The sequence below is a fragment of the Zalophus californianus genome, chromosome 15 (genome assembly GCF_009762305.2).
Source record: "Zalophus californianus isolate mZalCal1 chromosome 15, mZalCal1.pri.v2, whole genome shotgun sequence".
In the NCBI taxonomy this organism is placed as follows: Eukaryota; Metazoa; Chordata; class Mammalia; order Carnivora; family Otariidae; genus Zalophus; species Zalophus californianus.
In genome coordinates, this window is record NC_045609.1 from 79,467,619 (window position 1) to 79,493,215 (window position 25,597).

Here is a 25,597-nt window from a genome sequence, read left to right on the forward strand (position 1 = left end):
TCAGCAGTCCTCGCCTGTTTGGCCATCAACAGAGAAGGGCCAAGATTACTTTGCAGAGACATGGCATAGTGGGTGAAAGGACCATCCCCAGTTCCGTGGGCAGAAAAAAATGGGCCTCTTCCACCCTTCCTACAGGATCATCTGCTCAGTCTACACCCCATTTCCCAGGGCCTTAGATATCAAGGTGCAGCTTTTGGGAGTATGGTTGGAAAATGAACCACCTTCACGCCTTCATGGTGATAATTCTTCTGAGTCCTCCATGAAGCCGATTCGGAGAACAGGATTGCAGTCTACATTGCGAATTTGGGAGGGCAGTGAAGAGCAGTTGGGAAGTGGGGAAGGTACAGGGAATGGCAACTCACTACTACGTGGAATGCTAAACACATAGGTACATGGCCATCGAATTGACTCCCTACATAAACGGAGAAAAACCATGTAAAGCCTGGGAGCTTTGCACCTGGGCTGGTGGAATTGGGGTCTATCTAGACCAACTGCCCGGATTCATTCTTGCTGTTCATAGGCAGAGCACAGGCAATGGATTTGGTGGTCCTTTCTGGGCCTGGCAGGGACATTCCACCTCCTTGAATGTCAGTCCTCAGGCCCAGCAAGGCCGACAAGGGCAGCAGGACAAAGGGTGGGGCTCCGAGAGGACTGAGTGGTTCAGGGTGGGCCCTGGCTCTGTCCACCTGAGGGCATGTGGAAGCATGATCTCAGGAGGTGTAGGCTGTGTTTCTTGAACCTTTGGTCCATTTGGGCCACCTGTGTGCTGTGTGACTGACTCGTGTTTCTCTCTCACAGATGCAGCATCTCAGGCCAGGATCCAGTCAGGTGAGTCCTCGGCCACCCTACTCAGGCTTTTCTCTCTGCTCACCCACCCCTCTTCCCCCTAGGCTGGTCAAACCACTGCTCTCTATCGAACCTGGGAGCACCTTAATTTTCCCCACTGTCACTGAGATCCTGGAAGGTGGCTCTTAAGTAGACCTGGGCATTCACAAGAGTCTCATCTTCCCATCAATCCATGAGGTTTCATCCGGTATGTGGGAACTGTCCCAAGAGGTGGCTGCCTTCCGTTTCAGAGAACTGGCCGTTTGTGCCATGAATCTAGCTGCAATACAGTCCGGGCCGATAAGTTGAGTGGCAGATTGTACATTGATGACCACCGACTTCCTATTAAAGAGCCAACAGGGCAGGCTGGTTCCTGTCCCTTACTCAGTGCTTGCAGAGGTCGCCGATTCCATGGAGTCATATCTGCCTCCAAGGGGGCCTGGACAGCATATCCTGGGGATGGGAGTGCAATGGGTGATGGAGGTGCTCTAGGTACTGAAATACCCAGTTGTCTGCTCCTTGACCCTCAATGCCCCTGACTCTTTATCTGAGGCTTCATATATGGCAAAGCCCTCAGATCTACGGGAGTCAAGATAGACAGGTGGCAAACGTTTTCTAAGGGACAAAAGAACATGCCAGGCTTAGAGATGTAGAGGGACCTGGCTGACCTCACAAGGCCTTTGTCCCAGAAATGCTAGGGGAGCAGAGGACTTTGCACAGTACACGCGGGTGGAAGGTAGCAGGTTGTAGATGGACAACCGTCAGGATACCTGCCAAAAACAGGTTTCAAAAAATGCTTTCCATGAAGTCTAACTATGGGTATTTTTTTGTTCTGTTTTTTGTTTTTTTTACCTTTGTTGCCATATCCAGACACCACCTGGATCACCAGCTCCACAGCTGCAACAACAGAATTAGGTGAATATTTCAGTCCTCTCTCCAAGGATCATTCTCAGCTTCTAGATAATGTTTGGGTTTGGAAGGGACAGGAGCCATCTCAGGGTGTATCTTTCCTTATCCTTGTCCCTGTGTGTGTGTGTGTGTGTGTGTGTGTGTGTGTGTGTGTGTGTGTGTGTGTGTAGAGCTGGGGGACAGAGAGAGAAGCCTCTGAAGAACAGATCCTGGGTCTGATCATAGAGGGTGGGCCGATGACTCCATTGGGATGCTGGGCTAATATTCAGGCAAGGTCCTTCCCCGGTGCTAGTGTAAGCAGTGCAGGCCTCTCAAGTGCAGCTGGGAACTTGCTTGTCCTGTGGCTCCTGGGCCCATGGGGTAGAGCCCTAAGAAGAGTAGGGCTAAGTGCTGGTCCTCCACCTTGCTTGCCGAGGTGCACCGTGTCCTGGGATTTTGGCATAACCAAGTCAGTATGCACCAGAAGCCAATATTTTGGTGATGAAGGCAAGGGTCTTGGCATGCACCAGTAGCTTTAGTGCTCCATACTGGGTGTGCCCAGTTTGGATTAGGGCTGTCCACCACGTCACCTCCATCCAGGTCATGGGGTGTTTCTTTCCACTGGAAAGTCCTCAGCCTTGAGCCGATTGGGATGTCTCTGCTCCTTTACCTGTGGTGAAGATTAACCTCTGGGCATGTTGACAGGTCATTACCTGCCCAAGGAACTTATGCCAGAAAGAAACCCCTGGGGTTTCTCAATCTTTTAAGCTTATGAGCTAAAGTTACAGATGGAGGAGGATTTCTGTTTTTATCCCTCGGGGACTGATTCAGGTTTGGCCCTGAGGCTGGTGAGAGGAGGGGACCGGTGTCAGGGCCGCGTGGAGGTCCTGTACCGAGGCTCCTGGGGCACCGTGTGTGACGATGACTGGGACACCAATGAGGCCCACGTGGTCTGCAGGCAGCTGGGCTGTGGCTAGGCCACTTCGGCCCCTGGAAGTGCCCGTTTTGGTCAAGGCTCAGGGCCAATTTTCTTAGACAACCTGTGCTGCTGTGGCCATGAGTCCTACCTGTGGAGCTGCCCTCACAATGGCTGGAACTCGCACAACTGTGGCCACTCAGAGGATGCGGGTGTCATCTGCTCAGGTGGGGATGAAATATACCCATCTCTGTCTCTGAGAGGGTCTTTGAGGGGAAGAAACACACTAACCACAGAAGGCCCACATCCAACACTCTGAGATATTTTGTGCCTCCCAAGTTTTCTAAGGCAGCAGGCCACTGAAGTACAATGGAAAGGAAAGTGTAGGGTCAGCAGTCCTCGCCTGTTTGGCCATCAACAGAGAAGGGCCAAAATTACTTTGCAGCGACATGGCATAGTGGGTGAAAGGACCATCCCCAGTTCCGCGGCAGAAAAAAATGGGCCTCTTCCATCCTTCCTACAGGATCATCTGCTCAGTCTACACCCCATTTCCCAGGGCGTTAGATATCAAGGTGCAGCTTTTGGGAGTATGGTTGGAAAATGAACCACCTTCACGCCTTCATGGTGATATTCTTCTGAGTCCTCCATGAAGCCGATTCGGAGAACAGGATTGCAGTCTACTTTGCGAATTTGGGAGGGCAGTGAAGAGCAGTTGGGAAGTGGGGAAGGTACAGGGAATGGCAACTCACTACTACGTGGAATGCTAAACACATAGGTATATGGCCATCGAATTGACTCCCTACATAAATGGAGAAATACCATGTAAAGACTGGGAGCTTTGCACCTGGGCTGGTGGAATTGGGGTCTATCTAGACCAACTGCCCGGATTCATTCTTGCTGTTCATAGGCAGAGCACAGGCAATGGATTTGGTGGTCCTTTCTGGGCCTGGCAGGGACATTCCACCTCCTTGAATGTCAGTCCTGAGGCCCAGCAAGGCCGACAAGGCAGCAGGACAAAGGGTGGGGCTCCGAGAGGACTGAGTGGTTCAGGGTGGGCCCTGCCTCTGTCCACCTGAGGGCATGTGGAAGCTTGATCTCAGGAGGTATCAGCTGTTTCTTAAACCATCGGTCCATTTGGGCCACCTGTGTGCTGTGTGTCTGATTCGTGATTTTTTTGTCACACCTGATCCATCTCAGTCCATGATCCAACCCGGTGAGTCCTTACCCACCCTACTCAGGCTTGTCTTTCTGCACACCCATCCATCTTCGTCCCAGGGTAGTCAATCACTGCTCTGTGTCAAACCTGGGATCACCTTAATTTTCTCCACTGTCAATGAGATCCTGGGAATTGGTTCTTAAGTAGGCATGGGATTCACAAGAGTCTCATCTTCCCGTCAATCCATGAGGTTTCAGCCAATATATGGAAACTGTCCCAAGAATTGGCTGCCTGCAGTTAGAGATAACTGGCCACTTGTGTCATGAATCTCAGCTGCAATACGATCTGGGCTGCCAAGTTGAGTGGGAGAATGGACGCTGATGACCACTGACTTCCCACTGAAAAGCCACCAGGGCAAGCTGGTTCCTCTCCTTTACTCAATGCTTGCAAAGACCTCCAATTCTGTGGAGTCATATCTGCGTCCAAGGAGGCCTGCACAGCATTTCCTAGGGATGGGAGTGCAATGGGTGATGGAGGTGCTCTAGGTACTGGGATACCTAGTTGGCTCCATGTTGACCATCAATGCACCTGGCTCTTTATCCCAAGCTTCATGTATGGCTAAACTCTCAGATCTACATGAGTCAAGATAGAAGGTGGTAAAGTTTTTCTAAGGGACAAAAGAACATGCCATGCTTAGAGATGTAGAGGAACCTGGCTGACCTCACAAGGTCTTTGTCCCAGAAATGCTAGGGGAGCAGGGGACTTTGTACAGCACACCCAGGTGGAAGGTGGCAGGATGCAGATGGGCAACTGTCACGAAGTCTGCCAAAAACAGCGTTCAAAAAATGCTTTCCATGATGTCTAACTCTGGTGTTTACCTTTATTGCCATATCCAGACACCGACTGGCTCACCAGCTCCACGGCTTCAGCAACAGAATTAGGTGAGTATTTCAGTCCTCTCTCCTAGGATCATTCTGAGCTTCTAGATAACTTTTGGGTTTTGATGGGACGGGAGCCATCTCATGGTGTGTCTTTCCTGGTCATTGTCCGTGTGTGTGTGTGTGTGTGTGTGTGTGTGTGTGTGTGTGTGTGTGTGTGTGTGTACTGCTGAGGGATAGAGAGCGAAGCCCCTTAAGATCAGATCCTGGGCCTGATCTTAGAGGTTGTCCTGCTGACTCCATTGGAATATATTCAGGAAACGTCCTCCCCAGGTGCTCAGGATAAGCCCTGGAGGCCTCTCAAGGGCTTGGAACACACTTCTCTGCTGGCTCCCAGGCCCATGGGGTAGAGCCCTGAGAAGAGGAGGGCTATGTGCTGGTCCTCCACTTTGCCTACCGAGTTGCACCATGTCCTGGGATTTTGGCAGAACCAAGACAGGATGGCTCTGAAGCCAATAGTTTGGTAATGAAGGCAAGGACTTGGCATGTACCAGTAGCTTTAGAGCTCCATACTGGGTGTGCCCAGTGTGGATTAGACTAGACCACCACATCACCTCCATCCATGTCATGGGGTGCTTTTTCCCATTGCAACATCTTTAACCATGAGCCGATTGGGGTGTCTCTGCTCCATTACCCGTGGTGAAGATTAACATCTGGGCATGTTGAAAGATCAATACCTGCCCAGAGCCCTTAGGCCAGGATGAAGCCCCTGGGTCTTCCCAATGTTTTAAGCTTATGAGCTTAAGGTACAGATGGAGGAGGATTTCTGTTCTTTATCCCTCAGGGACTGAGTCAGGTTTGGCCCTGAGGCTGGTGAGCGGAGGGGACCGGTGTCAGGGCCGCGTGGAGGTCCTGTACCGAGGCTCCTGGGGCACCGTGTGTGACGACGACTGGGACACCAATGACGCCCACGTGGTCTGCAGGCAGCTGGGCTGTGGCTGGGCCACGTCGGCCCCTGGAAGTGCCCGTTTTGGTCAAGGCTCAGGGCCAATTCTCCTAGACAACCTTCGCTGCTCTGGCCATGAGTCGTACCTGTGGAGCTGCCCTCACAATGGCTGGAACTCGCACAACTGTGGCCACGGAGAAGATGCTGGTGTCATCTGCTCAGGTGGGGATGAAATATACCCATCTCTCTCTCCTAGATGGTCTTTGAGGGGAAGAAACACACTATCCACAAAAGGCCCACATCCAACAGTCTGAGATATTCTGCGCCTCCCAAGGTTTCTAGAGGCAGCAGGCCACTGAAGTACAATGGAAAGAAAGTGTAGGGTCAGCGGTCCTCGCCTGTTTGGGCATCAACAGAGAAAGGCCAACATTACTTTGCAGTGACAAGGCATAGTGGGTGAAAGGAACATCCCCAGTTCAGTGGGCAGAAGACAACGGGCCTCTTCCTTCCTACAGGATCATCTGCTCAGTCTACACCCCATTTCCCAGGGCCTTACATATCAAGGTGCACCTCTTGGGAGTATGGTTGGAATATGAACCACTTTCTCACCTTCATGGTTATATTCCTCTGAGTCCTCCAGGAAGCCAATTCGGAGATAAGGATTGCGGTGTACATTGTGAATTTCGGAGGGCAATGAAGAGCAGTTGGGAAGTAGGGACGGTACAGGGAATAGCAACTCACGACTACAGGGAATGCTAAAGAAACCTATCGGAATATGGCCATCGAGTTGACTCCCTGTAGAAATGGAGAAAAACCATATAAAGCCTGGGAGCATTGCACCTGGGCTGGTGGAATTGGAGTCTTACTAGACCAACTGCCCGGAATCAGTCTTGGCGTCCTATTCAGAGGGAATGAATGGCTTTGGTGTCCTGTCCTGGGCCTCGAAGGGACATTCCACCTCCTGGTATATCAGCCCTCAGGCCCAGCAAAGCAGACAATGGCAGCAGGACAACGAGTGTGGCTCCCAGAGGACTGAGAGTTTCAGGGTGGGCCCTGGCTCTGTCCACTCAAGAGCATGTGGAAATATGATCTCAGGACGTATAGGCTGAATTTCTTGAAACGTTGGTCTATTTGGGCACCTTTGTGCTCTGTGTCTGACTCGTGTTTCTTTCTCACAGCTGCTCTGTCTCCGTCCACGATCCAGCCAGGTGAGTCCTCGGCCACCCTACTCAGGCTTGTCTCTGCCCACCCATTCCCTCCCCATGCCCCAGCCCCCCAGGCTGGTCAAGCCACTGCTCTCTGTCAAACCTGGGAGCACCTTAATTTTCCCCCCTGTCACCGAGATCCTAGCAGGTGGTTCTTCACTAGGCAAGGGATTCACAAGAATCTTATCTTCTCATCAGTCCACGAGGTTTCATGCAGTATGTGGAAACTGGCCCAAGAGGTTACGGCCTGCCGTTTCAGAGACCTGGCCACTTGTGCCATGAATCTCAGCTGCAATACAATCCGGGCTGACAGGTTGAGTGGGGGAATGGGCACTGATGACCCCTGACTTCCCACTGAAGAGCCACCAGGGCAAGCTGTTTCCTTCCCTTACTCATTCTTGCAAAGGCCTCTGATTCTGTCGAGTCTTTTCTGCCTCCAAGGAGGCCTGGACAGCATTTCCTGGGGATGGGAGTGCAATGGGTGATGGAGGTGCTCTAGGTACTGGGATACCCAGTTGGCTCCTCCTTGACCCCCAATGTCCCTGACTTTTTTTTCCAAGCTTCAGATATTGTAAACCCTCAGATCTACATGAGTCAAGAGGGACAGGTGGCAAAGGTTTGCTAAGGGACAAAAGAACATGCCATGCTTAGAGATGTAGAGGAACCTGGCTGACCTCACAAGGTCTTTGTCCCAGAAATGCTAGGGGAGCAGGGGACTTTGTACAGCACACCCAGGTGGAAGGTGGCAGGATGCAGATGGGCAACTGTCACGAAGTCTGCCAAAAACAGCGTTCAAAAAATGCTTTCCATGATGTCTAACTCTGGTGTTTACCTTTATTGCCATATCCAGACACCGACTGGCTCACCAGCTCCACGGCTTCAGCAACAGAATTAGGTGAGTATTTCAGTCCTCTCTCCTAGGATCATTCTGAGCTTCTAGATAACTTTTGGGTTTTGATGGGACGGGAGCCATCTCATGGTGTGTCTTTCCTGGTCATTGTCCGTGTGTGTGTGTGTGTGTGTGTGTGTGTGTGTGTGTGTGTACTGCTGAGGGATAGAGAGCGAAGCCCCTTAAGATCAGATCCTGGGTCTGATCTTAGACGGTGGCCTGCCGACTGCATGGGGATCCTGGGCTTATTTTCAGGAAGGATCCTCCCCCCAATGCTCAGAGTAAGCCCTGGAGACCTCTCAGGTGCAGCTGGGCCCACGCTTGTCCTTTGGCTCCCAAGCCCTGGGGTAGAGCCCTGAGAAGAGGAGGGCCATGTGCTGGTCCTTCACCTTGCATGCCGAGGTGCACCGTGTCCAGGGATTTGGGCAGAACCTAGTCAGGATACCCCAGAAGCCAATAAGTTGCCCACGAAGGTACAGGTCTTGGCATGTAGCAGTAGCTTTAGAGCTCCAGACTGGGTGTGCCCAGTGTGGACTAGGCCTATCCAGCATGTCACCTCCCTCAAGGTCCTGGGGTGCCTCTTTCCACTGGAGCGTGTTTAGCCTTGAGCCAATTGGGGTTTCTCTGTTCCTTACCTGTGGTGAAGATTAACATCTGGTCATGCTGAAAGTTCATTCCTGCCCAGGGGACTTAGGCCAGGATGAAGCCCCTGGGTCTTCCCAATGTTTTTAAGCTTATGAGCTTAAGATACAGATGGAGGAGGATTTCTGTTCTTTATCCCTCAGGGACTGAGTCAGGTTTGGCCCTGAGGCTGGTGAGCGGAGGGGACCGGTGTCAGGGCCGCGTGGAGGTCCTGTACCGAGGCTCCTGGGGCACCGTGTGTGACGACGACTGGGACACCAATGACGCCCACGTGGTCTGCAGGCAGCTGGGCTGTGGCTGGGCCACGTCGGCCCCTGGAAGTGCCCGTTTTGGTCAAGGCTCAGGGCCAATTCTCCTAGACAACCTTCGCTGCTCTGGCCATGAGTCGTACCTGTGGAGCTGCCCTCACAATGGCTGGAACTCGCACAACTGTGGCCACGGAGAAGATGCTGGTGTCATCTGCTCAGGTGGGGATGAAATATACCCATCTCTCTCTCCTAGATGGTCTTTGAGGGGAAGAAACACACTATCCACAAAAGGCCCACATCCAACAGTCTGAGATATTCTGCGCCTCCCAAGGTTTCTAGAGGCAGCAGGCCACTGAAGTACAATGGAAAAGAAAGTGTAGGGTCAGCGGTCCTCGCCTGTTTGGGCATCAACAGAGAAAGGCCAACATTACTTTGCAGTGACAAGGCATAGTGGGTGAAAGGAACATCCCCAGTTCAGTGGGCAGAAGACAACGGGCCTCTTCCTTCCTACAGGATCATCTGCTCAGTCTACACCCCATTTCCCAGGGCCTTACATATCAAGGTGCACCTCTTGGGAGTATGGTTGGAATATGAACCACTTTCTCACCTTCATGGTTATATTCCTCTGAGTCCTCCAGGAAGCCAATTCGGAGATAAGGATTGCGGTGTACATTGTGAATTTCGGAGGGCAATGAAGAGCAGTTGGGAAGTAGGGACGGTACAGGGAATAGCAACTCACGACTACAGGGAATGCTAAAGAAACCTATCGGAATATGGCCATCGAGTTGACTCCCTGTAGAAATGGAGAAAAACCATGTAAAGCCTGGGAGCATTGCACCTGGGCTGGTGGAATTGGAGTCTTACTAGACCAACTGCCCGGAATCAGTCTTGGCGTCCTATTCAGAGGGAATGAATGGCTTTGGTGTCCTGTCCTGGGCCTCGAAGGGACATTCCACCTCCTGGTATATCAGCCCTCAGGCCCAGCAAAGCAGACAATGGCAGCAGGACAACGAGTGTGGCTCCCAGAGGACTGAGAGTTTCAGGGTGGGCCCTGGCTCTGTCCACTCAAGAGCATGTGGAAATATGATCTCAGGACGTATAGGCTGAATTTCTTGAAACGTTGGTCTATTTGGGCACCTTTGTGCTCTGTGTCTGACTCGTGTTTCTTTCTCACAGCTGCTCTGTCTCCGTCCACGATCCAGCCAGGTGAGTCCTCGGCCACCCTACTCAGGCTTGTCTCTGCCCACCCATTCCCTCCCCATGCCCCAGCCCCCCAGGCTGGTCAAGCCACTGCTCTCTGTCAAACCTGGGAGCACCTTAATTTTCCCCCCTGTCACCGAGATCCTAGCAGGTGGTTCTTCACTAGGCAAGGGATTCACAAGAATCTTATCTTCTCATCAGTCCACGAGGTTTCATGCAGTATGTGGAAACTGGCCCAAGAGGTTACGGCCTGCCGTTTCAGAGACCTGGCCACTTGTGCCATGAATCTCAGCTGCAATACAATCCGGGCTGACAGGTTGAGTGGGGGAATGGGCACTGATGACCCCTGACTTCCCACTGAAGAGCCACCAGGGCAAGCTGTTTCCTTCCCTTACTCATTCTTGCAAAGGCCTCTGATTCTGTCGAGTCTTTTCTGCCTCCAAGGAGGCCTGGACAGCATTTCCTGGGGATGGGAGTGCAATGGGTGATGGAGGTGCTCTAGGTACTGGGATACCCAGTTGGCTCCTCCTTGACCCCCAATGTCCCTGACTTTTTTTTCCAAGCTTCAGATATTGTAAACCCTCAGATCTACATGAGTCAAGAGGGACAGGTGGCAAAGGTTTGCTAAGGGACAAAAGAACATGCCATGCTTAGAGATGTAGAGGAACCTGGCTGACCTCACAAGGTCTTTGTCCCAGAAATGCTAGGGGAGCAGGGGACTTTGTACAGCACACCCAGGTGGAAGGTGGCAGGATGCAGATGGGCAACTGTCACGAAGTCTGCCAAAAACAGCGTTCAAAAAATGCTTTCCATGATGTCTAACTCTGGTGTTTACCTTTATTGCCATATCCAGACACCGACTGGCTCACCAGCTCCACGGCTTCAGCAACAGAATTAGGTGAGTATTTCAGTCCTCTCTCCTAGGATCATTCTGAGCTTCTAGATAACTTTTGGGTTTTGATGGGACGGGAGCCATCTCATGGTGTGTCTTTCCTGGTCATTGTCCGAGTGTGTGTGTGTGTGTGTGTGTACTGCTGAGGGATAGAGAGCGAAGCCCCTTAAGATCAGATCCTGGGTCTGATCTTAGACGGTGGCCTGCCGACTGCATGGGGATCCTGGGCTTATTTTCAGGAAGGATCCTCCCCCCAATGCTCAGAGTAAGCCCTGGAGACCTCTCAGGTGCAGCTGGGCCCACGCTTGTCCTTTGGCTCCCAAGCCCTGGGGTAGAGCCCTGAGAAGAGGAGGGCCATGTGCTGGTCCTTCACCTTGCATGCCGAGGTGCACCGTGTCCAGGGATTTGGGCAGAACCTAGTCAGGATACCCCAGAAGCCAATAAGTTGCCCACGAAGGTACAGGTCTTGGCATGTAGCAGTAGCTTTAGAGCTCCAGACTGGGTGTGCCCAGTGTGGACTAGGCCTATCCAGCATGTCACCTCCCTCAAGGTCCTGGGGTGCCTCTTTCCACTGGAGCGTGTTTAGCCTTGAGCCAATTGGGGTTTCTCTGTTCCTTACCTGTGGTGAAGATTAACATCTGGTCATGCTGAAAGTTCATTCCTGCCCAGGGGACTTAGGCCAGGATGAAGCCCCTGGGTCTTCCCAATGTTTTTAAGCTTATGAGCTTAAGATACAGATGGAGGAGGATTTCTGTTCTTTATCCCTCAGGGACTGAGTCAGGTTTGGCCCTGAGGCTGGTGAGCGGAGGGGACCGGTGTCAGGGCCGCGTGGAGGTCCTGTACCGAGGCTCCTGGGGCACCGTGTGTGACGACGACTGGGACACCAATGACGCCCACGTGGTCTGCAGGCAGCTGGGCTGTGGCTGGGCCACGTCGGCCCCTGGAAGTGCCCGTTTTGGTCAAGGCTCAGGGCCAATTCTCCTAGACAACCTTCGCTGCTCTGGCCATGAGTCGTACCTGTGGAGCTGCCCTCACAATGGCTGGAACTCGCACAACTGTGGCCACGGAGAAGATGCTGGTGTCATCTGCTCAGGTGGGGATGAAATATACCCATCTCTCTCTCCTAGATGGTCTTTGAGGGGAAGAAACACACTATCCACAAAAGGCCCACATCCAACAGTCTGAGATATTCTGCGCCTCCCAAGGTTTCTAGAGGCAGCAGGCCACTGAAGTACAATGGAAAAGAAAGTGTAGGGTCAGCGGTCCTCGCCTGTTTGGGCATCAACAGAGAAAGGCCAACATTACTTTGCAGTGACAAGGCATAGTGGGTGAAAGGAACATCCCCAGTTCAGTGGGCAGAAGACAACGGGCCTCTTCCTTCCTACAGGATCATCTGCTCAGTCTACACCCCATTTCCCAGGGCCTTACATATCAAGGTGCACCTCTTGGGAGTATGGTTGGAATATGAACCACTTTCTCACCTTCATGGTTATATTCCTCTGAGTCCTCCAGGAAGCCAATTCGGAGATAAGGATTGCGGTGTACATTGTGAATTTCGGAGGGCAATGAAGAGCAGTTGGGAAGTAGGGACGGTACAGGGAATAGCAACTCACGACTACAGGGAATGCTAAAGAAACCTATCGGAATATGGCCATCGAGTTGACTCCCTGTAGAAATGGAGAAAAACCATGTAAAGCCTGGGAGCATTGCACCTGGGCTGGTGGAATTGGAGTCTTACTAGACCAACTGCCCGGAATCAGTCTTGGCGTCCTATTCAGAGGGAATGAATGGCTTTGGTGTCCTGTCCTGGGCCTCGAAGGGACATTCCACCTCCTGGTATATCAGCCCTCAGGCCCAGCAAAGCAGACAATGGCAGCAGGACAACGAGTGTGGCTCCCAGAGGACTGAGAGTTTCAGGGTGGGCCCTGGCTCTGTCCACTCAAGAGCATGTGGAAATATGATCTCAGGACGTATAGGCTGAATTTCTTGAAACGTTGGTCTATTTGGGCACCTTTGTGCTCTGTGTCTGACTCGTGTTTCTTTCTCACAGCTGCTCTGTCTCCGTCCACGATCCAGCCAGGTGAGTCCTCGGCCACCCTACTCAGGCTTGTCTCTGCCCACCCATTCCCTCCCCATGCCCCAGCCCCCCAGGCTGGTCAAGCCACTGCTCTCTGTCAAACCTGGGAGCACCTTAATTTTCCCCCCTGTCACCGAGATCCTAGCAGGTGGTTCTTCACTAGGCAAGGGATTCACAAGAATCTTATCTTCTCATCAGTCCACGAGGTTTCATGCAGTATGTGGAAACTGGCCCAAGAGGTTACGGCCTGCCGTTTCAGAGACCTGGCCACTTGTGCCATGAATCTCAGCTGCAATACAATCCGGGCTGACAGGTTGAGTGGGGGAATGGGCACTGATGACCCCTGACTTCCCACTGAAGAGCCACCAGGGCAAGCTGTTTCCTTCCCTTACTCATTCTTGCAAAGGCCTCTGATTCTGTCGAGTCTTTTCTGCCTCCAAGGAGGCCTGGACAGCATTTCCTGGGGATGGGAGTGCAATGGGTGATGGAGGTGCTCTAGGTACTGGGATACCCAGTTGGCTCCTCCTTGACCCCCAATGTCCCTGACTTTTTTTTCCAAGCTTCAGATATTGTAAACCCTCAGATCTACATGAGTCAAGAGGGACAGGTGGCAAAGGTTTGCTAAGGGACAAAAGAACATGCCATGCTTAGAGATGTAGAGGAACCTGGCTGACCTCACAAGGTCTTTGTCCCAGAAATGCTAGGGGAGCAGGGGACTTTGTACAGCACACCCAGGTGGAAGGTGGCAGGATGCAGATGGGCAACTGTCACGAAGTCTGCCAAAAACAGCGTTCAAAAAATGCTTTCCATGATGTCTAACTCTGGTGTTTACCTTTATTGCCATATCCAGACACCGACTGGCTCACCAGCTCCACGGCTTCAGCAACAGAATTAGGTGAGTATTTCAGTCCTCTCTCCTAGGATCATTCTGAGCTTCTAGATAACTTTTGGGTTTTGATGGGACGGGAGCCATCTCATGGTGTGTCTTTCCTGGTCATTGTCCATGTGTGTGTGTGTGTGTACTGCTGAGGGATAGAGAGCGAAGCCCCTTAAGATCAGATCCTGGGTCTGATCTTAGACGGTGGCCTGCCGACTGCATGGGGATCCTGGGCTTATTTTCAGGAAGGATCCTCCCCCCAATGCTCAGAGTAAGCCCTGGAGACCTCTCAGGTGCAGCTGGGCCCACGCTTGTCCTTTGGCTCCCAAGCCCTGGGGTAGAGCCCTGAGAAGAGGAGGGCCATGTGCTGGTCCTTCACCTTGCATGCCGAGGTGCACCGTGTCCAGGGATTTGGGCAGAACCTAGTCAGGATACCCCAGAAGCCAATAAGTTGCCCACGAAGGTACAGGTCTTGGCATGTAGCAGTAGCTTTAGAGCTCCAGACTGGGTGTGCCCAGTGTGGACTAGGCCTATCCAGCATGTCACCTCCCTCAAGGTCCTGGGGTGCCTCTTTCCACTGGAGCGTGTTTAGCCTTGAGCCAATTGGGGTTTCTCTGTTCCTTACCTGTGGTGAAGATTAACATCTGGTCATGCTGAAAGTTCATTCCTGCCCAGGGGACTTAGGCCAGGATGAAGCCCCTGGGTCTTCCCAATGTTTTTAAGCTTATGAGCTTAAGATACAGATGGAGGAGGATTTCTGTTCTTTATCCCTCAGGGACTGAGTCAGGTTTGGCCCTGAGGCTGGTGAGCGGAGGGGACCGGTGTCAGGGCCGCGTGGAGGTCCTGTACCGAGGCTCCTGGGGCACCGTGTGTGACGACGACTGGGACACCAATGACGCCCACGTGGTCTGCAGGCAGCTGGGCTGTGGCTGGGCCACGTCGGCCCCTGGAAGTGCCCGTTTTGGTCAAGGCTCAGGGCCAATTCTCCTAGACAACCTTCGCTGCTCTGGCCATGAGTCGTACCTGTGGAGCTGCCCTCACAATGGCTGGAACTCGCACAACTGTGGCCACGGAGAAGATGCTGGTGTCATCTGCTCAGGTGGGGATGAAATATACCCATCTCTCTCTCCTAGATGGTCTTTGAGGGGAAGAAACACACTATCCACAAAAGGCCCACATCCAACAGTCTGAGATATTCTGCGCCTCCCAAGGTTTCTAGAGGCAGCAGGCCACTGAAGTACAATGGAAAAGAAAGTGTAGGGTCAGCGGTCCTCGCCTGTTTGGGCATCAACAGAGAAAGGCCAACATTACTTTGCAGTGACAAGGCATAGTGGGTGAAAGGAACATCCCCAGTTCAGTGGGCAGAAGACAACGGGCCTCTTCCTTCCTACAGGATCATCTGCTCAGTCTACACCCCATTTCCCAGGGCCTTACATATCAAGGTGCACCTCTTGGGAGTATGGTTGGAATATGAACCACTTTCTCACCTTCATGGTTATATTCCTCTGAGTCCTCCAGGAAGCCAATTCGGAGATAAGGATTGCGGTGTACATTGTGAATTTCGGAGGGCAATGAAGAGCAGTTGGGAAGTAGGGACGGTACAGGGAATAGCAACTCACGACTACAGGGAATGCTAAAGAAACCTATCGGAATATGGCCATCGAGTTGACTCCCTGTAGAAATGGAGAAAAACCATGTAAAGCCTGGGAGCATTGCACCTGGGCTGGTGGAATTGGAGTCTTACTAGACCAACTGCCCGGAATCAGTCTTGGCGTCCTATTCAGAGGGAATGAATGGCTTTGGTGTCCTGTCCTGGGCCTCGAAGGGACATTCCACCTCCTGGTATATCAGCCCTCAGGCCCAGCAAAGCAGACAATGGCAGCAGGACAACGAGTGTGGCTCCCAGAGGACTGAGAGTTTCAGGGTGGGCCCTGGCTCTGTCCACTCAAGAGCATGTGGAAATATGATCTCAGGACGTATAGGCTGAATTTCTTGAAACGTTGGTCTATTTGGGCACCTTTGTGCTCTGTGTCTGACTCGTGTTTCTTTCTCACAGCTGCTCTGTCTCCGTCCACGATCCAGCCAGGTGAGTCCTCGGCCACCCTACTCAGGCTTGTCTCTGCCCACCCATTCCCTCCCCATGCCCCAGCCCCCCAGGCTGGTCAAGCCACTGCTCTCTGTCAAACCTGGGAGCACCTTAATTTTCCCCCCTGTCACCGAGATCCTAGCAGGTGGTTCTTCACTAGGCAAGGGATTCACAAGAATCTTATCTTCTCATCAGTCCACGAGGTTTCATGCAGTATGTGGAAACTGGCCCAAGAGGTTACGGCCTGCCGTTTCAGAGACCTGGCCACTTGTGCCATGAATCTCAGCTGCAATACAATCCGGGCTGACAGGTTGAGTGGGGGAATGGGCACTGATGACCCCTGACTTCCCACTGAAGAGCCACCAGGGCAAGCTGTTTCCTTCCCTTACTCATTCTTGCAAAGGCCTCTGATTCTGTCGAGTCTTTTCTGCCTCCAAGGAGGCCTGGACAGCATTTCCTGGGGATGGGAGTGCAATGGGTGATGGAGGTGCTCTAGGTACTGGGATACCCAGTTGGCTCCTCCTTGACCCTCATGTCCCTGACTTTTTTTTCCAAGCTTCAGATATTGTAAACCCTCAGATCTACATGAGTCAAGAGGGACAGGTGGCAAAGGTTTGCTAAGGGACAAAAGAATATGCCATGCTTAGAGATGTAGAGAGTCCTGGCTGACCTCACAAGGTCTTTGTCCCAGAAATGCTAGGGGAGCAGGGGACTTTGTACAGCACACCCAGGTGGAAGGTGGCAGGATGCAGATGGACAACTGTCACGAAGTCTGCCAAAAACAGGTTTCAAAAAATGCTTTCCATGATGTCTAACTCTGGTGTTTACCTTTATTGCCATATCCAGACACCGACTGGATCACCAGCTCCATGGCTTCAACAACAGAATTAGGTGAATATTTCAGTCCTCTCTCCTAGGATCATTCTGAGCTTCTAGATAACGTTTGGGTTTGGAAGGGACGGGAGCCATCTCATGGTGTGTCTTTCCTGGTCATTGTCCGTGTGTGTGTGTGTGTGTGTGTGTGTGTGTGTGTGTGTGTGTGTGTACTGCTGAGGGATAGAGAGCGAAGCCTCTGAAGATCAGATCCTGGGTCTAATCTTAGACGGTGGCCTGCCGACTGCATGGGGATCCTGGGCTTATTTTCAGGAAGGATCCTACCCCCAATGCTCAGAGTAAGCCCTGGAGACCTCTCACGTGCAGCTGGGCCCACACTTGTCCTTTGGCTCCCAAGCCCTGGGGTACAGTCCTGAGAAGAGGAGGGCCATGTGCTGGTCCTTCACCTTGCATGCCGAGGTGCATCGTGTCCAGGGATTTGGGCAGAACCTAGTCAGGATACCCCAGAAGCCAATAAGTTGCCCACGAAGGTACAGGTCTTGGCATGTAGCAGTAGCTTTAGAGCTCCAGACTGGGTGTGCCCAGTGTGGACTAGGCCTATCCAGCATGTCACCTCCCTCAAGGTCCTGGGGTGCTTCTTTCCACTGGAGCGTGTTTAGCCTTGAGCCAATTGGGGTTTCTCTGTTCCTTACCTGTGGTGAAGATTAACATCTGGTCATGCTGAAAGTTCATTCCTGCCCAGGGGACTTAGGCCAGGATGAAGCCCCTGGGTCTTCCCAATGTTTTTAAGCTTATGAGCTTAAGATACAGATGGAGGAGGATTTCTGTTCTTTATCCCTCAGGGACTGAGTCAGGTTTGGCCCTGAGGCTGGTGAGCGGAGGGGACCGGTGTCAGGGCCGCGTGGAGGTCCTGTACCGAGGCTCCTGGGGCACCGTGTGTGACGACGACTGGGACACCAATGACGCCCACGTGGTCTGCAGGCAGCTGGGCTGTGGCGGGGCCACGTCGGCCCCTGGAAGTGCCCGTTTTGGTCAAGGCTCAGGGCCAATTCTCCTTGACAACCTTCACTGCTCTGGCCATGAGTCGTACCTGTGGAGCTGCCCTCACAATGGCTGGAACTCACACAACTGTGGCCACTCAGAGGATGCGGGTGTCATCTGCTCAGGTGAACCTCAAAAATACCCTGGTCCCCTGTTCATGGTGATTGTTACTGAGAGCAAATGCACTCCCTGTTCCAAAGTCCCCACCTGAGCCTCTGCCGGATATGCTGTGCCTCCCAAACTTCTCTGGGCACAGCTGGCTCCCCAAGGGCTACAATGAGTGAAGAGCACTGGCAGGTCCCCTCCCTCCTGGACTGATATTACTTTGGAGCATCAATAGCTCAGGAATGGGGAACGGACCATTCCCTATTCAGTGGGTTGTCACAAGGAACCCCCTTTTTTCAGCAGTATCATCTGCTGAGTCCACACCCCTCTTCCCTGGTCTTCCTTCTCAAAGCACACTTTCTGGGCATGTGGCTGGAAAATGAACCACGTTCGCTCCTTCATGATTGCATTCTTCTGGGTCCTCCTTGCAGCCGACTCAGGGAACAGGATTTTAGCCCACATTGTGTATTTGGGAGGGTGGTGAAGAGCACTTTGGAAGAGGGACACTATGTAAGGAATGGCAGGTTGGTGGTGTGTGAAAGCTCATCAGCCAGATGTAAATTGGAGCCTGAGCCTGGCCCACTGCAGAAAGCCTGAGAAACCTTGTAATGACTAACAGCATTGAAATTGTGTTGTTGTAATTAGTGTTTTTCTATATCAACTCCCTACCCTCATTCTTCCTGAGCCATGTGGAGTGAATTCAATGACTTCCTTGGCCTGTCCCTCTCCTGATATTGGCATTCTTCCTCCTGAATCATCATCTCTCAAGTCCAGGAATGCAATCAATGCCAGTGGGACATATGGTTGGACTCTGAAAGGATGGAGAATTTCATGGTGGGCCCTGGCTTGTCTACCCAATACACATGGAAGAATGATCCTAGAAGTGATAGGCTGAGTTTCCTGAACCTTTGATATGGTTGGGACACCTGTGTTCTTAGTGATTGACTTGTGTTTCTTTTCATAGCTACTCCATCTGAGTCCACAATCCAGCCAGGTGAGTCCTCTACCACCCTATTTGGAATGTCTCTTATTTCCTGTGTCATCCTTCCCTGTTCCGACTAGTCTGGGCAAACCACTGCTCTTTGTATCAAACCTGTGGGTAGCTTTATTCCCATCCCCCCTTTCTCAGGGGTCTCCAGGAAGCTGTTTTAGCTAGACTTGGGACTCAAAGGACTCAAAGTGTTCCAGCTTCCCATCAGTCCATGAGTTTCCAACTAGTCTATCAAAGTGTCCAAAAGATAACTGCAGTTAGGTACCCGACAGTGGACCAAGTATAACATGAATTTCAATTGGAATGCAATCTGGGATGACAATTTGAATTGGAGAATAGATGGTGATGAGCACTGACCTTGTATTAAAGGACAATGAATACGCTGCATCACTTCTCTTGCTCATTGCTTAATACAGCCTCAGATTCATCAGGGTCCAAAGTGTGTATCCAAAGTGGCAGGGACAGAGGCCAAGGGATCACAGTATATTAATTTATGCTGTGTTCCAGGAGCCAGGATACTTGATTGGTTCCAGGTGGGCCTACCGTGCCTCTGACTCTTTCTGTCCAAGCATCAGAAGGCGGCAGACCCTTTCAGACATGTATGTCTTGAATAGGGATGTGGCAAAGTTTTCTAAAGTAGAATGGACATGCCAGGCTCAGAGATGGCTGCGGAGGATCCAGGTAGCCCTCCTGCAGGGACTTCATCCCAAGGGAAGTTACTGAGCACACGCTTGGGTAGCACACACAGATGGAAGATGGCAAAAAGCAGAGGTGCAATTGCCAGGACGCCCGCCAATAACTCTTTTCAAAGACTGTTTTCCATGATGTCTAACGCTGTCTTTTGCCTCTGTTGCCTCTTCCAGGCCCCTGGCCCACCTCATCCATACCTGTAGGAATAACAATAGGTAAATATTCCCATGCATCTTCCCTAGCTCATTTTCTCCTTTGGCGTAAAGTTTGGGATTGGAAGTGACAGGAGGAATCTCAGGGTGTTCCTTTACTTATCTTTGTCCCGTGTGTGTGTGTGTGTGTGTGTGTGTGTGTGTGTGTGTGTGTGTGTTTAGGATGGGAGGTGTTGAAGGAGTCGCTAAATATACCAGGTCTGAGGTCTGATCTTAGGGGGTGGCCACCTGACTCCACTGGGATCCTGGGCTGATGTTCAGTGAAGATCTTCCTCCAGGTGCTCAGTGTAAACCCTGGAGGCCTCTCAAGTGCTGCTGAGACCTTGGTTGTGCCTCCCAGGCCACAGGGTACAGCCCCGGGAAGACAGGGGCAATGGGCTGGTACTGCACACCCTTCTTGCCGAGGTGCCATCATGTCCTGGGACTTTGCCGGAACCCAGCCAGGACCCCACAGGAGCCAATAAGCTGCCCAATAGGGCAGTGGCCTTGGGCTACCCTTGGGCTGCCCTTGGTAGCTATGGGGCTCCATCCTCAGTGAGCCCAGTGTGGTGTGGGTTTGTCTTCCCCCTCTCCTCCATGGGTCATAGGGTGCTTCCCTGCCTTGGAGCACCCTTAGGCCTGGGCTGAGGAGGATGTCTCTGCTCCTTTCCCTGTGATGAAGATTAACCTCTGGGCATGTTCAAAGGTGACCACCTGCCCCAGAGGCCATTGGCCAGGAGGAAGCCCCTGAGTCTGGAACATGCCTTAAGCCTGTGACCTTGAGACAGACATGGACAGGAGGTCTTGTTCTTTGTCCTGCTAGGGAATGAAACGGGTTTGGCGCTGAGGCTGGTGAGCGGAGGTGACCGGTGTCAGGGCCGCGTGGAGGTCCTGTACCAAGGCTCCTGGGGCACCGTGTGTGACGACAGCTGGGACACCAATGACGCCAACGTGGTCTGCAGGCAGCTGGACTGTGGCTGGGCCATGTCGGCCCCAGGAAGTGCCCGGTTTGGTCAGGGCTCAGGGCCCATTGTGCTGGATGACGTGCGCTGCTCTGGGCATGAGTCCTACCTGTGGCGCTGCCCCCACAACGGCTGGAACTTGCACAACTGCAGGCACTCGGAGGATGCAGGCGTCATCTGCTCAGGTGAACCTCAGAAATCCCCGGGTCCCCCTGTCATGGTGATTGTGACTGAGAGCAAATACACTCTCCACTCCCAAGGTGCCCACCTGAGCCTCTCCCAGATATGCTGTGCCTTGCCAGCTTTCCTTGGGATAGCAGGCACCTGAAGGGCTACATAAGGGGAAGAGCAGGGGCAGGTGCCCTCCCTGCTGGACCAATATTGCTTTGGAGCCTCAGTGGCATGGGGGTGAAAAGGACTGTCCACCATTCAGTGGGCAGTCACAATGAGCCCCGTTTTCTCAGCAGGATCATCTGCTCAGACCACACCCCTCTTCCCAGGTCTTCCTTCTCAAAGCACACCTCTTGGGAATGTGGTTGGTAAATGAACCACCTTCCCTCCTTCTCGGTTTTGTTCTTCTGGGTCCTCGATGAAGCCAACTCAGAGAACAGGTTGGCAGTCTACACGGTGAATTTGGAGGGCCATGAAAAGCAGTTGGGAAGTGGGGTAAGGTGTAGGGAATGGCAGGTCGGTGGTACATGGAAAGCTCATGAGCCCAGTGTGACTTTGGTGCCTGAGCCTGACCCCTTACACAAAGGCCAAGAAACCTTGAAAAGACTGAGAGCATTGCACCTGGGCTGGTGGAATTGGGGTCTCTGTAGACTAACTGCCCTGACTCATTCTTGCTGTTCCCATGAGGAGTGAACCCAGTGGCTTTGGTGGCCTTTTCTGGGCCTGGAGGGGTATTTTGCCTCCTGGAAAGTCAGCTGTCAGGCCCGGCAAGGCAGGCGATGGCAGTGGGACATCGGGTGGGGCTCCCAGACGCCTGAGAGATTCATGGCGTGCTCTGGGTCTGTCTCCCGAGGGCACATGGACACATGAGCTCAGCTGGGATAGGCTGAGTTTCTTGAACCTTTGATCAGGTTGTGACCCCTGTTTTCTTAGTGTCTGACTTGTGTTTCTTTCTCACAGCTGCTCGGCCGCAGTCCACAATCCAGCCAGGTGAGTCCTCAGCCACCCTATTTGGAATGTCTCTTGGTTCCTGTGCCATCCACCCATTTTCCACTAGGCTGGGTGAACAACTGCTCTGTGTATAAATCCTGTGGTCATTTTTTACCCCACTTGTCACTAAGTCAACCACAGGCTGTTCTTAACTATTCATGGGACTCCAAGTGTGCCTTCTTTTCATTAGTCCATGAGTTTTCATCTAGTATATTTAAATGTCCCAAGAGATAGCGGCTTGCAGGTTAAGAGAACTAGCCATGGGTGCCATGACTTTCAGCTGGAATGCAATCCGGGCTGACAATTTGAATTGGAGAACGGACTGTGATGTGGACTGACCTCGTATTGAAGGGCAATCCGAATACGCTGGATCACTTCTCTTGCTCAGACTGTATTAAGCTGAGACTGCCTAATACAGTCTCAGATTCATCAGGGTCCAAAGTGTGTATCCAAAGTGGCAGAGACAGAGCCCAAGGTATCAGAGTGTAATAAGTTGTGGTGTATTCTGGGTGCCGGGATACTTGATTGGGTCCAGGTGGTCCCACCGTGCCCCTGACTCTTTCTATCCAAGCTTCAGAGTGTGGCAGACCCCTCAGACATATATGTCTTGAGTAGGGATGTGGCGAAGTTTTCTAAGGGAGAGAGGACCTGCCAGGCTCAGAGATGGCTGTGGAGGGTCCAGGTTTCCTCCTGCAGGGACTTCATCCCAAGGGAAGTTGCTGAGCACACGCTTGGGTAGCACACACAGATGGAAGATGGCAAGAAGCAGAGGTGCAATTGCCAGGACGCCCGCCAATAACTCTTTTCAAAGACTGTTTTCCATGATGTCATAACTCTGTCTTTTGCCTCTGTTGCCTCTTCCAGGCCCCTGGCCCACCTCATCCATACCTGTAGGAATAACAATAGGTAAATATTCCCATGCATCTTCCCTGGCTCATTTTCTCCTTTGGCGTAAAGTTTGGGATTGGAAGTGACAGGAGGAATCTCAGGGTGTTCCTTTACTTATCTTTGTCCCGTGTGTGTGTGTGTGTGTGTGTGTGTGTGTGTGTGTGTGTGTGTGTGTTTAGGATGGGAGGTGTTGAAGGAGTCGCTAAATATACCAGGTCTGAGGTCTGATCTTAGGGGGTGGCCACCTGACTCCACTGGGATCCTGGGCTGATGTTCAGTGAAGATCTTCCTCCAGGTGCTCAGTGTAAACCCTGGAGGCCTCTCAAGTGCTGCTGAGACCTTGGTTGTGCCTCCCAGGCCACAGGGTACAGCCCCGGGAAGACAGGGGCAATGGGCTGGTACTGCACACCCTTCTTGCCGAGGTGCCATCATGTCCTGGGACTTTGCCGGAACCCAGCCAGGACCCCACAGGAGCCAATAAGCTGCCCAATAGGGCAGTGGCCTTGGGCTACCCTTGGGCTGCCCTTGGTAGCTATGGGGCTCCATCCTCAGTGAGCCCAGTGTGGTGTGGGTTTGTCTTCCCCCTCTCCTCCATGGGTCATAGGGTGCTTCCCTGCCTTGGAGCACCCTTAGGCCTGGGCTGAGGAGGATGTCTCTGCTCCTTTCCCTGTGATGAAGATTAACCTCTGGGCATGTTCAAAGGTGACCACCTGCCCCAGAGGCCATTGGCCAGGAGGAAGCCCCTGAGTCTGGAACATGCCTTAAGCCTGTGACCTTGAGACAGACATGGACAGGAGGTCTTGTTCTTTGTCCTGCTAGGGAATGAAACGGGTTTGGCGCTGAGGCTGGTGAGCGGAGGTGACCGGTGTCAGGGCCGCGTGGAGGTCCTGTACCAAGGCTCCTGGGGCACCGTGTGTGACGACAGCTGGGACACCAATGACGCCAACGTGGTCTGCAGGCAGCTGGACTGTGGCTGGGCCATGTCGGCCCCAGGAAGTGCCTGGTTTGGTCAGGGCTCAGGGCCCATTGTGCTGGATGACGTGCGCTGCTCTGGGCATGAGTCCTACCTGTGGCGCTGCCCCCACAACGGCTGGAACTTGCACAACTGCAGGCACTCAGAGGATGCAGGCGTCATCTGCTCAGGTGAACCTCAAAATTTTGAGCCTCTATTTTTTTTGTTATTTTCTCTGAAAAACTATTTTCTTTCACTGTTAACTCATCTTCCTGAGTTTTGTTGAAGGGCAGGCATTTTCCCTCATGGCTTGAGTGGAAAGTGCATCAGCAATCATATGATGTACTTGAATTTCATGGGAGGACTGCAGTGTCTTAATAAGCCCATAGAGTAGTCATGTATTAATGGGCATAAAGGTTGTGAGAATAAATTCCTGCAATAATTTTTTGTGTGTGGAATCCTGCCCCTGAGGTTTACTTTTACACTTCACATCCTCAGGACCCCTTCCAGAAAGTCTTTCTTAGTGATAGTGGGTGAGGCATTCAGAATTTCTGTTTCTCTGGATCCTGAGAGGCTTCTTTCTGCACATCCTTCACAGAGACTAATCATGTGTCCTCTTTTTTTTGCAGCTGTACAAAGCACTCCTACTACCCCAGGTGAGTAACTGCATCCCAGCCCAGCATCACTCCTCACTGGAATTCTACTCTCATGTTTCTAGAAAGTGAAGGAGAAGCCCAGGCTCTTCTCTTTGAGGACTCTGGTGTTTGTTACTATGACCAGCTGAGTGCCCCAGACTTTGGCTCCTACTTAGCTTAGCCTAAGAGTCCACCTGGATCCCCTGCCACTCTCTGCCGCCATGGTTTGCTAAGAGAACGTGTAGTGGAAGGATTTTTGGTCCCCTCTGGTCATTTCAAATGAATCTAACTGTGCAATCAGAATTATGATCATTTGAGAAATACAACCAAATAAAACTCCTACCAATCTTGTCTGTTCAAGAATTCCTTCACGTTGAGAGAGCAATCCCCAAGGTTTTGTTTACCCTACAGTGAAAATATTTAGTGCCAAGTATGTCGGGAAGTGTTAGCTCCATACTCTAGCCCATCTGGGACATTCGCAGTGCATATTGGAATTGTCCAGGCTCTGAGAAGTCCTCCAGCCAGGGATAGAATCATCTACAGTAACATTTCCTTACCAAACTAAGGACCATGGAATGAAACGTTTTCCAATAAAATCCTAAAATCACTTCATTTTCCTTCCAGATTGGTGGCGCCCATCAACTCTAACTACTAATAGTAAGTATCACGGTTTGCCACCTGAGGGCTTGGGATTCTCATCCCCAAACAGACTGTCCATGGAGTACATATCTGTAAATGTACAGCCCAGTTCAACCTGTGCAGACAACCTACCCAGAGCGGCCCCACCCTACACTGCTCCAAAGCTGCCCACACACAGCCTGCCTCTACCTTCCACTCTTTTTACCCCCCCTGCCAGGTGGATGGCTTTTGTTTTAATAAGGAGACCCACTTCCCCTTCTTTTAAGGAAATGAAACAAGTTGTTCTTCAAAGAATAGATTTAAAGGCTTTTATTTCTTGGGGTATCTCCAAAGCTTTGAGAGAAGGAAGGGAGACAATGAATGGATAATTTCACAAGTAATCAATCCCTCACAAGCAAATTTTACCTCGTGGCTATTGCTCAATAGCTTCCCATCACTCCTAAGAAATGATATGGCCACTTGTTTATGTCACTGAATATTTTCTTCCCATCATATTAAATGCCTACATTGTATTTCATTACACAGCTATGACCACAAATTAGTTTACTAGTCCCCTTGAACGTTTATGTTGTCTATATTTCCTCATTGTTATGAATGATCCTCTGATGTAGAATATTTTTATAAGTCTTTGCATATCTCCCCAATTTTTCCTGGAGGAAAGAGATAAATTTACTGGACTAAAGTTAACATAGTGCTTGGTACATAGAATGAACTTAATAAATGCTAACTCTTCTTATGCTAAGTATTTTAAGGTCTTTGCTGTACATATGACCTAATGGCCAT

General features: G+C 51.8%; 1 protein-coding gene across 1 annotated transcript in view; it reads left to right on the plus strand.

Moving 5' to 3' along the window:
- Window positions 1-25,597, plus strand: part of DMBT1 (deleted in malignant brain tumors 1) — a 79,880-nt gene that overhangs the window by 37,117 nt on the left and 17,166 nt on the right. Inside the window, exons 12-32 of the mRNA XM_035724237.1 lie at window positions 5,508-5,831; window positions 6,788-6,817; window positions 7,665-7,709; window positions 8,489-8,812; window positions 9,770-9,799; window positions 10,647-10,691; window positions 11,455-11,778; window positions 12,736-12,765; window positions 13,613-13,657; window positions 14,415-14,738; window positions 15,696-15,725; window positions 16,572-16,616; window positions 17,402-17,725; window positions 18,670-18,699; window positions 19,560-19,601; window positions 20,401-20,724; window positions 21,671-21,700; window positions 22,565-22,606; window positions 23,408-23,731; window positions 24,170-24,196; window positions 24,800-24,832. Of these exons, the coding sequence (XP_035580130.1) occupies window positions 5,508-5,831; window positions 6,788-6,817; window positions 7,665-7,709; window positions 8,489-8,812; window positions 9,770-9,799; window positions 10,647-10,691; window positions 11,455-11,778; window positions 12,736-12,765; window positions 13,613-13,657; window positions 14,415-14,738; window positions 15,696-15,725; window positions 16,572-16,616; window positions 17,402-17,725; window positions 18,670-18,699; window positions 19,560-19,601; window positions 20,401-20,724; window positions 21,671-21,700; window positions 22,565-22,606; window positions 23,408-23,731; window positions 24,170-24,196; window positions 24,800-24,832 (2,772 nt within the window). The remainder of the gene's footprint in view (window positions 1-5,507; window positions 5,832-6,787; window positions 6,818-7,664; window positions 7,710-8,488; window positions 8,813-9,769; window positions 9,800-10,646; window positions 10,692-11,454; window positions 11,779-12,735; window positions 12,766-13,612; window positions 13,658-14,414; window positions 14,739-15,695; window positions 15,726-16,571; window positions 16,617-17,401; window positions 17,726-18,669; window positions 18,700-19,559; window positions 19,602-20,400; window positions 20,725-21,670; window positions 21,701-22,564; window positions 22,607-23,407; window positions 23,732-24,169; window positions 24,197-24,799; window positions 24,833-25,597) is intronic.